General features: G+C 38.1%; 1 protein-coding gene across 1 annotated transcript in view; it reads left to right on the top strand.

Annotated features, from left to right (window-relative positions):
• Positions 1–3,976: 3,976 nt before the first annotated feature.
• tomm70a (translocase of outer mitochondrial membrane 70 homolog A (S. cerevisiae)) overlaps positions 3,977–14,100 on the top strand; it is a 20,947-nt gene continuing 10,823 nt past the window's right edge. The window contains exons 1-6 of the mRNA XM_073851598.1: positions 3,977–4,277; positions 6,276–6,449; positions 6,540–6,666; positions 6,804–6,913; positions 7,009–7,157; positions 13,822–14,029. Coding sequence (XP_073707699.1) covers positions 4,041–4,277; positions 6,276–6,449; positions 6,540–6,666; positions 6,804–6,913; positions 7,009–7,157; positions 13,822–14,029 — 1,005 coding nt within the window. The 5' untranslated portion in view covers positions 3,977–4,040. The remainder of the gene's footprint in view (positions 4,278–6,275; positions 6,450–6,539; positions 6,667–6,803; positions 6,914–7,008; positions 7,158–13,821; positions 14,030–14,100) is intronic.

Genomic DNA, 14,100 nt, shown 5'->3' with positions numbered 1-14,100 from the left:
CCCTGCGATCGTGGCCAGGTATTTCAAGATATTGTATATGAATATAATTATGAAGTGCATGAAACCCCTGCGTTCGTGGACAGGTATTTCAAGATACTGTATATGAATATAATTATGAAGTGCACGAAACCCCTGCGTTCGTGGACAGGTATTTCAAGATACTGTATATGAATATAATTATGAAGTGCACGAAACCCCTGCGTTCGTGGACAGGTATTTCAAGACACTATATGAATATAATTATGAAGTGCACGAAACCCCTGCGATCGTGGACAGGTATTTCAAGATACTGTATATGAATATAAATAAGTGCACGAAACCCCTGCGATCTTGGACAGGTATTTCAAGACACTGTATATGAATATAAATATGAAGTGCACGAAACCCCTGCGATCGTGGACAGGTATTTCAAGATACTGTATATGAATATAAATATGAAGTGCACGAAACCCCTGCGATCTTGGACAGGTATTTCAAGATACTGTATATGAATATAAATATGAAGTGCACGAAACCCCTGAGATCTTGGACAGGTATTTCAAGACACTGTATATGAATATAAACGATCGTGGACAGGTATTTCAAGATACTGTATATGAATATAATTATGAAGTGCACGAAACCCCTGCGAACGTGGACAGGTATTTCATTATACTGTATATGAATATGAAGTGCACGAAACCCCTGCAATAGTGGAGGTATCTAAAGCAAATGGCTGTTTCCTAACTGCGCATGATCGGTGACCTATGCAAATTCTCAAATAGGCCACGCCTGCCTGGTGACGCAGTATCGATTACGCTGTACTGAAACCCCTAGAAAAAAGTGCATCCCTTGAGCGTACATCGGTTGTACACTCGTTTTTTCGGTGCATTGTGGGATTGAATGAGTGCACTCGGGAACGTCCACTATGGTTTCGAACACCACTTAAAATGGCTGTCCCCTCAAACAGTGCCCTATTTGAGGGTATAGGGGGCGATTAAGGATACAGCCAGTGAAAGCTATTAGTAAAATGTCACGTGTTACGCCTGTTTCACACGTACTCCGTCTGCAGTGCTTGTGCTTTGCTTATTTTTTTCCGCACCCATGCACGCGTTTGAGAGGGTGCTCGCTGCAGAGCTGGAGGTAGACACCTAACCACACCCTAACCCTACCCCTAACCTTAACTCCACCCATTTGTTCACTCAGAGGTGGAGCTGGACATCAAGAGAGGTGGAGCTGGAGGCCATTTGGCTCTACAGACTGCAGTGAGCAGTACTTGATTTTTTGCTGTGCTGCAGCCCTGAATTAAAGTAACAGCGCATTGTTAGCTGTAAAATTGAACATGTACACGGAAATGTGGTAATTAGGCCTACACCATAAATGCATATAAATGAAGTCTACTGTGTTTTACAGTCAACACGTGGCTTTTTGGCTAAGTTTAAAACTAGGAAAAGTCAAGTGCAGTTTTAAATAAACAAGGCAACATAATGCACTTGTCCAGGTAGAAAAGTTCTTTAAGAGATTGTTTTTAATAACGATTTAATGCGAAAGGCACGAGAGCCGACTGTTTCTGTCTGTGATAAGTTTTAATTTAAAATATTTGTCCAATTTCAATAAGAAAAGGAGTTTAAACGTGTTGCAACTTAATATATAAATCTAGAAGTCAAGTGCATTGCGTTTAATTTATTGAGTTTAAACGTGAATATGTCTATGAACGATTGTATTACTGTACTGCAATAAAAGAGGATCACAATGCTGAAAAAGCACGTTTGTATTTAAATTAGGGCCGGGACTTTAACGCGTTAATTTAGATTAATTAATTACACAAAATTAACGCGTTAAATTTTTTTAACGCATTTTAATCGCACTTAATTTTGCACCGCAGAACGTTTCTCACTGGATGAGTTTCAGCGGACCGATTATACTGGAGCACCAACTAGCGTTTAGACCAGGGCTGTATCCGAAATCGCCCCCTATGCCCTCATTCACTATTCCCTACATTAGTCCACTCATTCAGTCCACTTGAAGGAGTGAGTGAAAACGAGTGAGTGAATTCGGACACTGAGTGCACCGGAAGGACTGCCGCTTTTGCATAGTATTGCTTACTGTTTAACAATCATTTAAAACGGACAGTTCGAGTAGTAAGATTAAAGGATTTATCTTGAACTATGTCAAGGAGTTTATGTATAAACATTGGTTAAACAATTTAATAATCAATTTACAACAAATTTGTACCTGTGTTGTACGCTGCATTACGCAGTGGACGAGCGCGTTGTAAAATGAACAGATGGATGATTCAGCTGCGGGCGCCATCGTCTGGAGAGACGCGGGAATTCAGTCGGCGCGCGACTCTCACAGTGCATTATGGGTTATCTCTAGCTGTTGAGCGTACATCGGTTGTGCACTCGTTTTTGCGGTGCATTGTGGGATTGAATGAGTGCACTCGAGAACGTCCACTATGAGCGACCAAAGGAATGCGCATATCACCGCAGCACATCGAGCCTCAAGTATCACCTCAATGCTTTTACAGAAGGTCTACCTACCTATATGGTACCTGAATTTCTGAAATGTAGGCTACTATATTTCTAAATATCCCAGTGTTTCCCCTACCATTATCTTAGGGGGGCGCGTTTACAATGTCTCCTCCAAGAAAACACGGACTGGATCGCGGACTCCATTCATAAAAACCGAATTTACTATAGCGTGGAATGCCACGTAAATTCGTCGATTTTTGGATTGATAAATGAAGTTCGTCTGTCACTTAATTCAAATCGCGATATGGACTAGTGTCTGTGAAAACTGAAATGCAGAAAGACCGTTTTCATATGAATCCTGCATGTCCCGTTTGCCTCTGTATGTTAGAATGGCAGAGACGCCTTTTTTTTTTTTTTTACTGCACGCGTGATGCTCCCGTTAATTTTTTGCATTTGCATCTCACATGAACAGATAGACTCAATCTCCAAAGCTACTGTGAGTGTCACATTTACCGTTTCATTTGAGAAAACTAGCATCATATCATACTTTACACACAGAAACTTCACGGCAACCTGTCAAAATAAAAGTACGGTTTAACATGAAACAGAACAATATTCCTATTTAAATAATAATTGACAAAAAACAATATATATGATAAAAAATAAATATAACAACAAGATTAACCACTTAATTGTAGAAAAAAATACTACGATTATTTAAATGTTAAATTATTATTATTTATTGATTTTAAAAGCAAACCTCTGTTTGTTTGCCAAAAATTAAAAAGGTTTATTTTTTCGTTTGATTAAAAATAAATAAATGTTTATGCTTTCATTTGATTATGAGAAAAAATAAAACACAAGAATTTCTTAAAAAAAAAAAAAAAAGCAAAAGATTGTAAAGCCCTATTGTTCAAAATGTTAAAATAGAGAGTTTTGGGTTTATTTTTTCACTGAAATAAATGTTTTCGTTATTACACAAAGTAGGGTAAAGTACCGAGAAAAAAAGAATGGAAACCTAGGGGAAACACTGTATCCTATTGCTACACTTAATGGCAATATTGCACTGGTCTGTTGGACTTGGTTGAACAAAAATAAACAATATTTTGTTGCTTAAGCTTATGTATTCAGTCATTCTTCAATGGTATACTAAAAATCCATATGAAAAAACTTACTTCTCACTGTTCTCAGGTCAAATATTTATATGCGATTAAAATGCGATTAATTTCGATTAATTAATTACAAAGCCTCTAATTAATTAGATTAATTTTTTTAATCGAGTCCCGGCCCTAATTTAAATCAAAATAACGGATAAATGAAATGTATGAAAGCAAAACGAGTCCGTGCTGCTTCTGCACCGCATTCGTAACGGACACGAACTGCAGACGGAGTATGTGTGAAACAGGCGTTATCTCGGAATTACGGTGAACGCAGCATAACAAACCGTAGTCCTCCAGTATCCCATGATACCACCTGCTGAGTGCTCAGCGCAGCGACCTCAGAGTAGCTTCTGTAAAGGAGGTGGTTCACTGTTGCGTGCGCACGTTGGTGTGTGAGTTTGCGCGTTAGCTGGGTGCTGCTGCGTGGATGATGGCTGCGTCGAAGCCCGTAGAGCCTCAGTCCGGGAGTGGGCTCCCCCGTTGGCAGCTAGCACTCCTGGTAGGGACTCCGATCGTCCTCGGTGTCGGAGCTGTCTACTTGTGGAACCGAAGTCGCGGCAAGGAAAAGCAAGGGAAAAGGAATGGGGAGAGGAAAACTCCCGAAGGAAGCGCTAGCCCTGTCCAGGGCCAGCACGGTGCGACCAATCCAGAGCTGGAGAACATGGTAATAAGCGCAATTATAAAGCCAAACTGTCCACGTTTTTAATACACCCAATTTATATATTCGGACCTGCTATTTTGCCTGCAAATAATTTCTTGACACCCTAACATTACCGCATTCTCAGTCAAGGACACTGCTTGACAAACTAGCCCATGTTAGCGAAAGTGCATTAGCCAGTTAGCTTCCAAACCTGAGCTTCTAAACCACATCTGAGATTAGAATCTGTATAGTCTGCTAGAATTGTAAAATTCTAGGGTTTATAACCCTTTATAATGCAGGATGTATTTTGATCCCACGCCGAATGGTTCAGATTATATATATGTATAAAAATTCTGGTGGTGTGTGTTATATATGAGGGCGGGGAGGCAGTCAGAGCGAGGCAAATCCACATGTGACAGTTTCCATGTAAATTATTACACATGCATCTGTTTAATTATTGTATGCTTGCACTTCATACGTTAACAGAGTAGTCTATATTTTAACGATAGTTAGTCTAAAAACTTGGTCGCACATGGATCTGTGCATGCTTAGCATATATGATAAAGTATAGGTTCAGTTACACAGTCAGGGTCAAACTCTCTGGTCCATCCCTCAGATCATATGGTTCTGGTCAAGGCAAACCTGTAAGAAAAATAGCAGTATTTGATTGTAAACTCTTTGACTTGCTTATTTTTGTTTTTGAATCAATTCAAAATTCTTATCCAGTAATATCAAATGACTGGAAAGGTCATGGAAAGCAATTAGTCAAAAAGTGTTGGAACTCTTGATCGCTTCTAATAACGCATAGAAATCCATTGATTTAAAAAATATATAATATTGACTCATGATTGGGCCAGTGAAAATTGCTGTAGTTACAGTTATGTGATATTTATGCGCATGTAAGTAACAGTTGTATATAATGCCATACATGAATGTGATGCAGCAGCTGCATTTAATCTATTATAGGCTTGCTCTGGCAAAGGAAAATGAAAAAGCAAAGCATGTAAAGCATGTACTAATAGTTGTATCTCAGTCAAATATTGAGAAACACACATCAGCTTTCAGATGATTTATAAATCTCAGTTTCAAAACATTGACCCTTATGACTGGTTTTGTGGTTCATGGTCACAAATGTCAGTTGTACAGCAAATCGTAGGTGTTCCTTTTTGATTGTTCATTTTTCTTTTCATGCATATAATGGGTTAAGGACAGTTTGGCACTATGCTTCCCTGTTTGTATGATTATGAATGTGCTGAAACTCTGAAAAGGACATCTGAATAATCCTTCTGTGTGTACTACATCTTGTTGAGTTATTAAGCTATTAAAATGTGTTGACAAAACGGCATGACAATATCTATCAACTTATATCAATGTTTGCAATTTGAGAATGTATATGGTCATTTTATACTATTTGTGATCTAATTAAGACTTCATTCTCAATAGGAAGATCACCTCTCTGTTTGTAAACTCTGAGGATTAGACAGACAGACAGCCGTAGGGTGAGGGATTTGGCCAGGACTAGACAGGGGGAGGAGTCTAGGCAGAGATTTTGATTTTAATGCGGTTAAAGGTGTTTTTGGATCGTATATTGGCAGGTGAAGGTGGATTGATTGTAAAGTGTAATTTTCACTTCATCTGGGTTTATTATAAAGTTTTACAAGCTCAGAAGTAATATCAGCATGGGAAAAAGTGTCAGTGTTTTCATTTGTAGATTAGGGAAAGACATGCATTAGGCACACAAACAGAATCACCATGTGAAGCTTACTTTTGCAATACCTGCTAATCAGTAGCTTCTTTGGGGCGAACATTGACTGAGCTTACGACAAAGAACTTGGCAGACACGATTAACTGAACCTTTATCCGCTGATCTGTTTGCTGATGTCATGTCAGATTTGACAATTTCTAAATGGCAGTGATATACTTTGTGCTTAAATTTACTGTACATGTTGTTTAAAAAATGCACTAGTTAATCAAAGCATGCATTTGAAGTTTTGCTTAAAATATTTTTGTTTCTCCGTCCAGAGTCCCCTTGACAGAGCACAGTCTGCTAAGAATAGGGGCAACAAATACTTTAAGGCTGGTAAATATGACCAGGCGATCCAGTGCTACACAGAAGCCATTAGCCTATGTCCCAAAGAACAGAAAGGAGATCTGTCCACCTTCTACCAGAATAGAGCTGCAGCCTACGAGCAACAGGTTTGTCTCTTTCAGATGATAATTTGTAGTGTCACCTACAAAATGTAACATATCTGAATGATTGCTTTTTGTTTTCTTATTGTGTTGTAGATGAAATGGACAGAAGTGATACAGGATTGCTCTCAGGCAGTCGAATTGAATCCTTGCTATGTAAAAGCCCTTTTTAGACGTGCCAAAGCACTGGAAAAACTGGGTAACAAAAAGGAGTGCCTAGAAGGTTAGCATTATTGCTGTTTTTTGATTTGTGTTTGTCACATGAAATTTAGCACCTCATGTTACTAAACAATCTGCTGTCACAATCACTGGTATTAGCTGTCAAGTTGTCATGAACATTTTTATTTTTTATTTTTGTAGACGTGACAGCAGTATGTATTCTGGAGGTTTTCCAGAATCAGCAGAGCATGCTACTGGCAGACAAGGTTCTGAAACAGCTGGGAAAAGAGAAGGCCAAAGAAAAATACAAGGTGGGTGACTGAAAGGTACAAAAAGACATGAACTACAATATATATTTATAGCATCTCTAATTCTTTTTTTGCCTTCTCATGTTTGTTGTTCTCAGAACCGGGAGCCCCTTATGCCATCTCCCCAGTTCATCAAGTCCTACTTCAGCTCCTTTACCGATGACATTATTTCACAGCCTCTACAGAAAGGGGAAAAGAAAGATGAGGATAAAGACAAAGAGGGTGAAGCTTCAGAGGTTACTGGAAGGTGAGACTTGAGGGCATTATATTTTGCCCATTCACACTTAGATTTATAAGCTCACAGTGTCTCTTTTTGTTGCTTTTAAATTCTAAGTGCTCAGAGTGTTACATTTAGTTTTGAATCAAAATCCTTTCCTAAGTAAAAAAAAAAAAAAAAAAAGTTTGGGATCAGTAAGACTTGTAATGTTTTTTTTTTTTTTAAGAAGTCTGTTATGTAGGGATGTTCATTTCGGTTAATTTTCCTGACCGACAACCACAGCTCGTTATCCGAACATTAACCGTTAACTGATACAATTTGAATAATAAATTAGTTTAAAATAAAAATAGAATGCATGAGTTTCAGTGATGATACATATAAATACAAGCAAATATTTTATTTTAACGTGCAAACAGCAGCATACAAAGCAACAACAAAAACTGTATTCACATATACTCAAATTATAACGCATCAGCAGCGCTTCTGAGAACAGAAAAAATCAGAATAAAATAAAAAAGAATAAATAGGCCTTAGAGCTGGGCGGTATGACCAAAAATTTATATCACGGTATTTTTCAAAATTATACGGTATCACGGTATATGACGGTATTTTTTTTTTTCATGCATGACTAGGTGTTAACCACATTTCCTAATAAATTAGAGAATAATTACTGCAGTATATTGGCTTACATTGACCGGACTGGTATTAACCCAGGTTTGATTGGTCTCACAAAATGCTGCTGTTCACAAAGAAGTGACAGTGGCACTCATAATTGTAATGAGGTGAAGAAATCAGAATTCATGATTTGCAGTCAAAATACACAACACTTTATTGTGCATTCTTCACAAGTTCACATTTACAAGTCTACGCGTTTCTCTTCCAGCAGGAGGCGCTGTCAGAATGGTAGTATACAAAGTAGCGCAACAAATGATTTTGAAACTTGCAGCGCTCATATTTATTCAATGGATAGCCTTTTGAAGTTTCATCGCAATTCTTGTCTTTCAGTCCCCACATTTTAGACCACCTGAAATCATAATTATGACTTTCATAACCCCCTAATAACACTGCAGTCATCAATGAAAATTAAGAGCTTTATTTAAGACTTTCAAAAAACAAACCTTACACAAAATACGTTTATTTTTTATTTTTTTTCCCACCATGTTCGGGGCACAAGAAAAATATTAAGGGACTAAATTAATATCAGCATATGAAGTATAATCGTCTCTCATTGTCTGAAAGAATGCACATCAGATGCTGAAAGTCAGTTTTTACTTTCACTTTAACATATTGATCAGTTTCCACGTTGCTTGTGTGATATCCATTGGCTTTAAAACATAAATATTATAGGCGGCTGCATATATGAAAAAAAAACACCTAACCCCAAAAAAATTCTAACAAAAGGTTTCTCAGCTGTTTTTTGTAGTATTAGGTGTCCTTAATAACATACTAAAAGTTTACCAAAGTTTGACCACTAGAAAGGTGTCATTTTCAAGATGGCGTCCAAGATGGGCAGAAAACCCTTAAAATATCCTAACTCCTTCATTATTTGACCTAGCCAAGTAATCTTGGTGTCTAACCCAATGTTTTCTGGGTCTATGAATCCATTGGACTCGTCTAAATTGCACAGACATGATTACATACTTATGGAATACATGATGTTGTGAGATTACTGTAAGGTTTTATCTTTGTTTGGGGTGAACCAGAGTTTTAAACGATTTAGCCTATGTCATATAACTCCTACTCAGTACATGTTTTTGGACACATACAGCTCTTTTTTATCTTCTAAAACACAGACTTGACATTCAATGTAAAAGTTACTGCACCCAAAAGTTCCTTAAATTGGAGCTGTATAACTTTCAGGTGCATCTCAATAAATTAGAATGTTGTAGAAAAGTTCATTCATTTCAGTAATTCAACTTAAATTGTGAAACTTGTGTATTAAATAAATTCACTGCACACAGACTGAAGTAGTTTAAGTCTTTGGTTCTTTTAATTGTGATGATTTGCCTCACATTTAACAAAAACCCACCAATTCACTATCTCAACAAATTAGAATACTTCATAAGACCAATAAAAAAAAACTTTTTAGTGAATTGTTGGCCTTCTGGAAAGTATGTCCATTTACTGTATATGTACTCAATACTTCTTTTGCTTTAATTACTGCCTCAATTCAGCGTGGCATGGAGGTGATCAGTCTGTGGCACTTGCTTTGGTGGTATGGAAGCCCAGGTTTCTTTGACAGTGGCCTTCAGCTCATCTGCATTTTTTGGTCTCTTGTTTCTCGTTTTCCTCTTGACAATACCCCATAGATTCTCTATGGGGTTCAGGTCTGGTGAGTTTGCTGGCCAGTCAAGCACACCAACACCATGGTCATTTAACCAACTTTTGGTGCTTTTGACAGTGTGGGCAGGTGCCAAAACCTGTTGGAAATAGAAATCAGCATCTTTAAAAAGCTGGTCAGCAGAAGAAAGCATGAAGTGCTCTAAAATTTCTTGGTAAACGGGTGCAGTGTCTTTGGTTTTCAAAAAAACACAGTGGACCAACACCAGCAGATGACATTGCACCCCAAATCATCACAGACTGTGGAAACTTAACACTGGACTTCAAGCAACTTGGGCTATGAGCTTCTCCACCCTTCCTCCGGACTCCAGGACCTTGCTCTCATCTGAAAAGAGGACTTTGGACCACTGGGCAACAGTTAATTTCTTCTTCTCCTTTGCCCAGGTAAGATGACTCTGACGTTGTCTGTGGTTCAGGAGTGGCTTAACAAGAGGAATATATCAACTGTAGTCAAATTCCTTGACACGTCTGTGTGTGGTGGCTCTTGATGCCTTGACGCAAGTCCAGTCTATTCCTTGTGAAATTCACCCAAATTCTTGAATCAATTTTGCTTCACAAGCCTCTCAAGGCTGCGGTTCTCTCGGTTGGTTGTGCATCTTTTTCTTCCACACTTTTTCCTTCCACTTAACTTTCTGTTAACATGCTTGGATACAGCACTCTGTGAACAGCCAGCTTCTTTGGCAATGAATGTTTGTGGCTTACCCTCCTTGTGAAGGGTGTCAATGATTGTCTTCTGGACAACTGTCAGATCAACAGTCTTCCCCATGATTGTGTAGCTTAGTGAACCAAACTAAGAGACCATTTTGAAGACTCAGAAGACCTTTGCAGGTGTTTTGAGTTGATTAGCTGATTTGCAAGTCAGCATATTCTAATTTGTTGAGATAGTGAATTGGTGGGTTTTTGTTAAATGTGAGCCAAATCATCACGATTAAAAGAACCAAAGACTTAAACTACTTCAGTCTGTGTGCAATGAATTTATTTAAAGGGGTCATCGGTCGCAAAACTAACTTTTACATGTTGTTTGAACATTAATGTGTGTTGGCAGTTTGTGTACACAACCACCCTACAATGATAAAAATCTACCCAGTGGTATTTTTTTAATCTTTAAAAGTAATACCCCCTTTTTTGACATGAGCGCCTTACCTTAGATCCGCCCTCACCGAGCTGAAACAGTCTGACTCCGATCGCCATTGTGTGAATCAGGTGCAGAGGAAGACTCTAATTGAGTGATTGAGGTGTTCTGTTGTTGGATGTAATAATGAGCATAGCAGTAGTCATTTTTTTCCCAACATCTGAGCTGCTTAAGAGGCAGAGGACAACGTTACTTTAGTTTTTAAAAGGAAAGCGCCGATCCCGATCTACATATGCGTCTCTGTTCGTGTGAATCTTAATAATGTGCTCGTTGGCAAGTTTCGCCGATAAACACGGCTAAATGCAGCTAAACGTGGCTAAACTAAACATTACAGATCCTAATCCCTCAGCAGAGAGGGGCGGGGCGAGCAGAGCTCATTTGCATTTAAAGGGCCCATGCGATAAAATGAGCTGATATTTTGCAGAGCTGATTTTGACAAGGTAAAAGGGTGTTTTTTTTACACTACTATTGAGAATTTTTAACCAAAGTATATTACAGACTTTTCATTAAGACCCTAAAGAATCATATGAACTTGTGGAAAATGGGCATCCGATGACTCCTTTAATACACGAGCTTCACAATTTGAGTTGAATTACTGAAATAAATTAACTTTTCCACGACATTTTAATTTAGATATTTATATTTAAATTTTATAATTTACCTGTATCTATCATGCAAATATGCTAATTAAAATATTATATGGCCAAAACATGTATCAGGCACCAGTATTCCTGGTCTAGGAGGAATACAAAGGAGTAATGGTCATTTTAAGGACCTGACGGCCGCCATTTTGAAAATGGGGCCCTTCTTGGAGTCAAACTTTGGTAAACTTTTAGTATGTTTTTAAGTACATCTGATACTACTGTAAACCACTGAGAAACCTTTTGTTAGAATTTTTTTGGGGTCAAACCATATTTGCAGCTGACTATTAATAAAAATGCAGTATATAGAAAAGACATATCTTTAAAATATTGCGACGTAACACCAACGTAAAGCCATTGTTTTTCTCTCACTGAAAGCTACATCTGTCTGCGCACAATGCGCCGATCTCTGCTCTCATCACTGCAGACGCACCCCCTCTTGAAATTTCGGCATTACAAGTTTTGCAAATCGCTAACCCTGGGTCTTTCTCAGATATACTGAAATACGTCCACACCTCAGATGTGTTGCTTCAGACAAGCACTTGCAAGCAGCGGTTTCTGTTTGTGTCAACATACGTGTTCCCAGCGCTTTGTACGCACACACTCACCGGTATTGGGGTATATGAAAAATGAATATCATTAAAAAAAAAAACACCGGTATTCGGTATGAAAAGGTATACCGCCCAGCCCTAATAGGCCTACACTATATATATATATATATATATATATATATTATCCAATTAAGATGACAAAACTAAAACACACTGAATCCTTCTATGCGCTTTGAAGAACGGTACCGGTCTTGTTCTTCCCGTCGGACATAAAAACATAAAGCAGGCCAGCCAATACCTCAGTGTACCTAGTTTTTAACATGTCAACATGCTGCACGGATAGACTTGAACGCTCCCTGTTAACTGTTAGATCCGCGACAAAAACACCATCACAAAAACCCTTTCAATTTGCGGTTCGGGAGTTCTCATCCACTGGTCATGTGTGGAGAAGCGCGTGTTTTTACAGCATTCAGCAATTGCCAATCACAGACATATCTGATGATTTCATTATCTCAGTGGCCAATCAGAGGAGGCTATGTTACAATCCACTCACCACCCAAAGTGCCGGTTTTCAGTTCTGCTGATTTCTACACCTCCGCGAACCCTCTCATTAAAACAAAGAAAGTGCAAGCATGATATAAGTAAGGGATAATCAAGGGTTTGCCGTGCATTAAAGGATTTTAAATGCACGACGTGGAGGCTAATAACCGCCCGACGCGAAGCGAAGCAGTTTTACCACCTCGTTGCTGAGGAATATAATGTAGCGATCTAGTATCTAGGCTATTTTAATAAGAATCGCGGGAAAGCACTGACAAGAAGTTTATGTATGTGCGCAGCACAATGCGATCTCCGATCTCTCTCTCTCTCTCTGCGTTTGCGTGCATCAATTAAAGCAGCGCATTAATATAGAACGGTGATTAAACTGACTTGGAACTACCTGTGCATTAAACGGTTTTACTGCATACCTGCCAGCCAATCAGAATCCAGTATCCAGACATTCCATGGAATAAATAAGAGATTAATTGTGCAGTGTAAAGGTTATTTTATTACTTTTTTAAATAACTTTGTGAGATTGCGATGAACTACTGTAAGATGAGTGACAGCTTTCCAGTGACTGTAACGGGAGCGCCTATTGCGCACTTTCTAGACTATAATCCATTCAGAATTTGAATACATTCACTCACGGATTGACTCTGATAACCCAATATCGCCACTTGCCACTGTGTTGCATATACTACATCAGTTAACTAAGTGAAGGTGAAGCGAAATATGTCTGTACAGCCACACTGCACGTGTCGACACGCGCCAGTGGGTAAACAAATAACTTAGATATAGTATTTTTTTTTTTCTTTCACCATGCAGAAAACGTAAAAAAAAAATAGAAAAAAAACCTTTTAAACCGTTTAACTGATAGTAATAATCAGTTAAAATTCTGACTGTCGGTTAACGGTTAAACGGTCATTATGAGCATCCCTACTCTTATGCTCATCCTTTTTTATTAATTTAACAAATCCTTGGTCAATGAAAGTATTAATTTATTTAAAAAAAAAAAGAGAATAAAACATTTTCTGACCCCAAACATTTGAACAGTGGCATATATTATTAGAAAATCTTTTCATTTTAAATAATGCTGTTCTATTTAAACCTTTATTGATTGAAAAAGTCTCACAGATTCAGACAAAACATATTAGGCAGCACAACCGTTTTCAACATTGATAATAAATCGGCATATTAGAATGATTTCTGAAAGATCATGGGACACTAAAGACTGGAGTAATGATGCTGAAAATTTAGCTTTGGATCACAGGAATAGCACATAGAAAACAGTTCTTTTAAATGAAATAATAATTCACAATATTACAGTTTTTTTCTGTATTCTTGATCAAATAAATGCAGTCTTGATGAGCATAAGAAATGTCTTTAAAAACTATTAAAAATCTTACTGATCCCAAACTTTTGAGCGGCAGTGTATATGTATAATGATGAAATTACTGCTAACTAATTACAATACTGAACTACTGTTTCCTCAGCTCAGGCTACCTAAAGGCTAAGCAGTATATGGAAGAGGAGAACTACGATAAGATCATTAGTGAGTGTACAAAGGAGATCGAGTCTGGAGGCAGGTACACAGCAGAAGCTCTTCTGCTGAGAGCCACCTTCTACCTTCTGATTGGCAACGCTACAGCTGCACAACCTGATCTTGACCGTGTCATCAACATGGATGATGCCAGTGTCAAGGTAATGGGATTAGGATCAAGAGAAACCTTCTCAGACTGCCATCATCTTCCAAATTACAGATACTGTTTGCT

Source organism: Garra rufa, chromosome 12 (assembly GCF_049309525.1).
Source record: "Garra rufa chromosome 12, GarRuf1.0, whole genome shotgun sequence".
Classification (NCBI taxonomy): Eukaryota; Metazoa; Chordata; class Actinopteri; order Cypriniformes; family Cyprinidae; genus Garra; species Garra rufa.
Note: the sequence above shows the minus strand (reverse complement) of the source record. Positions and strands in the feature narration are given on the sequence as shown.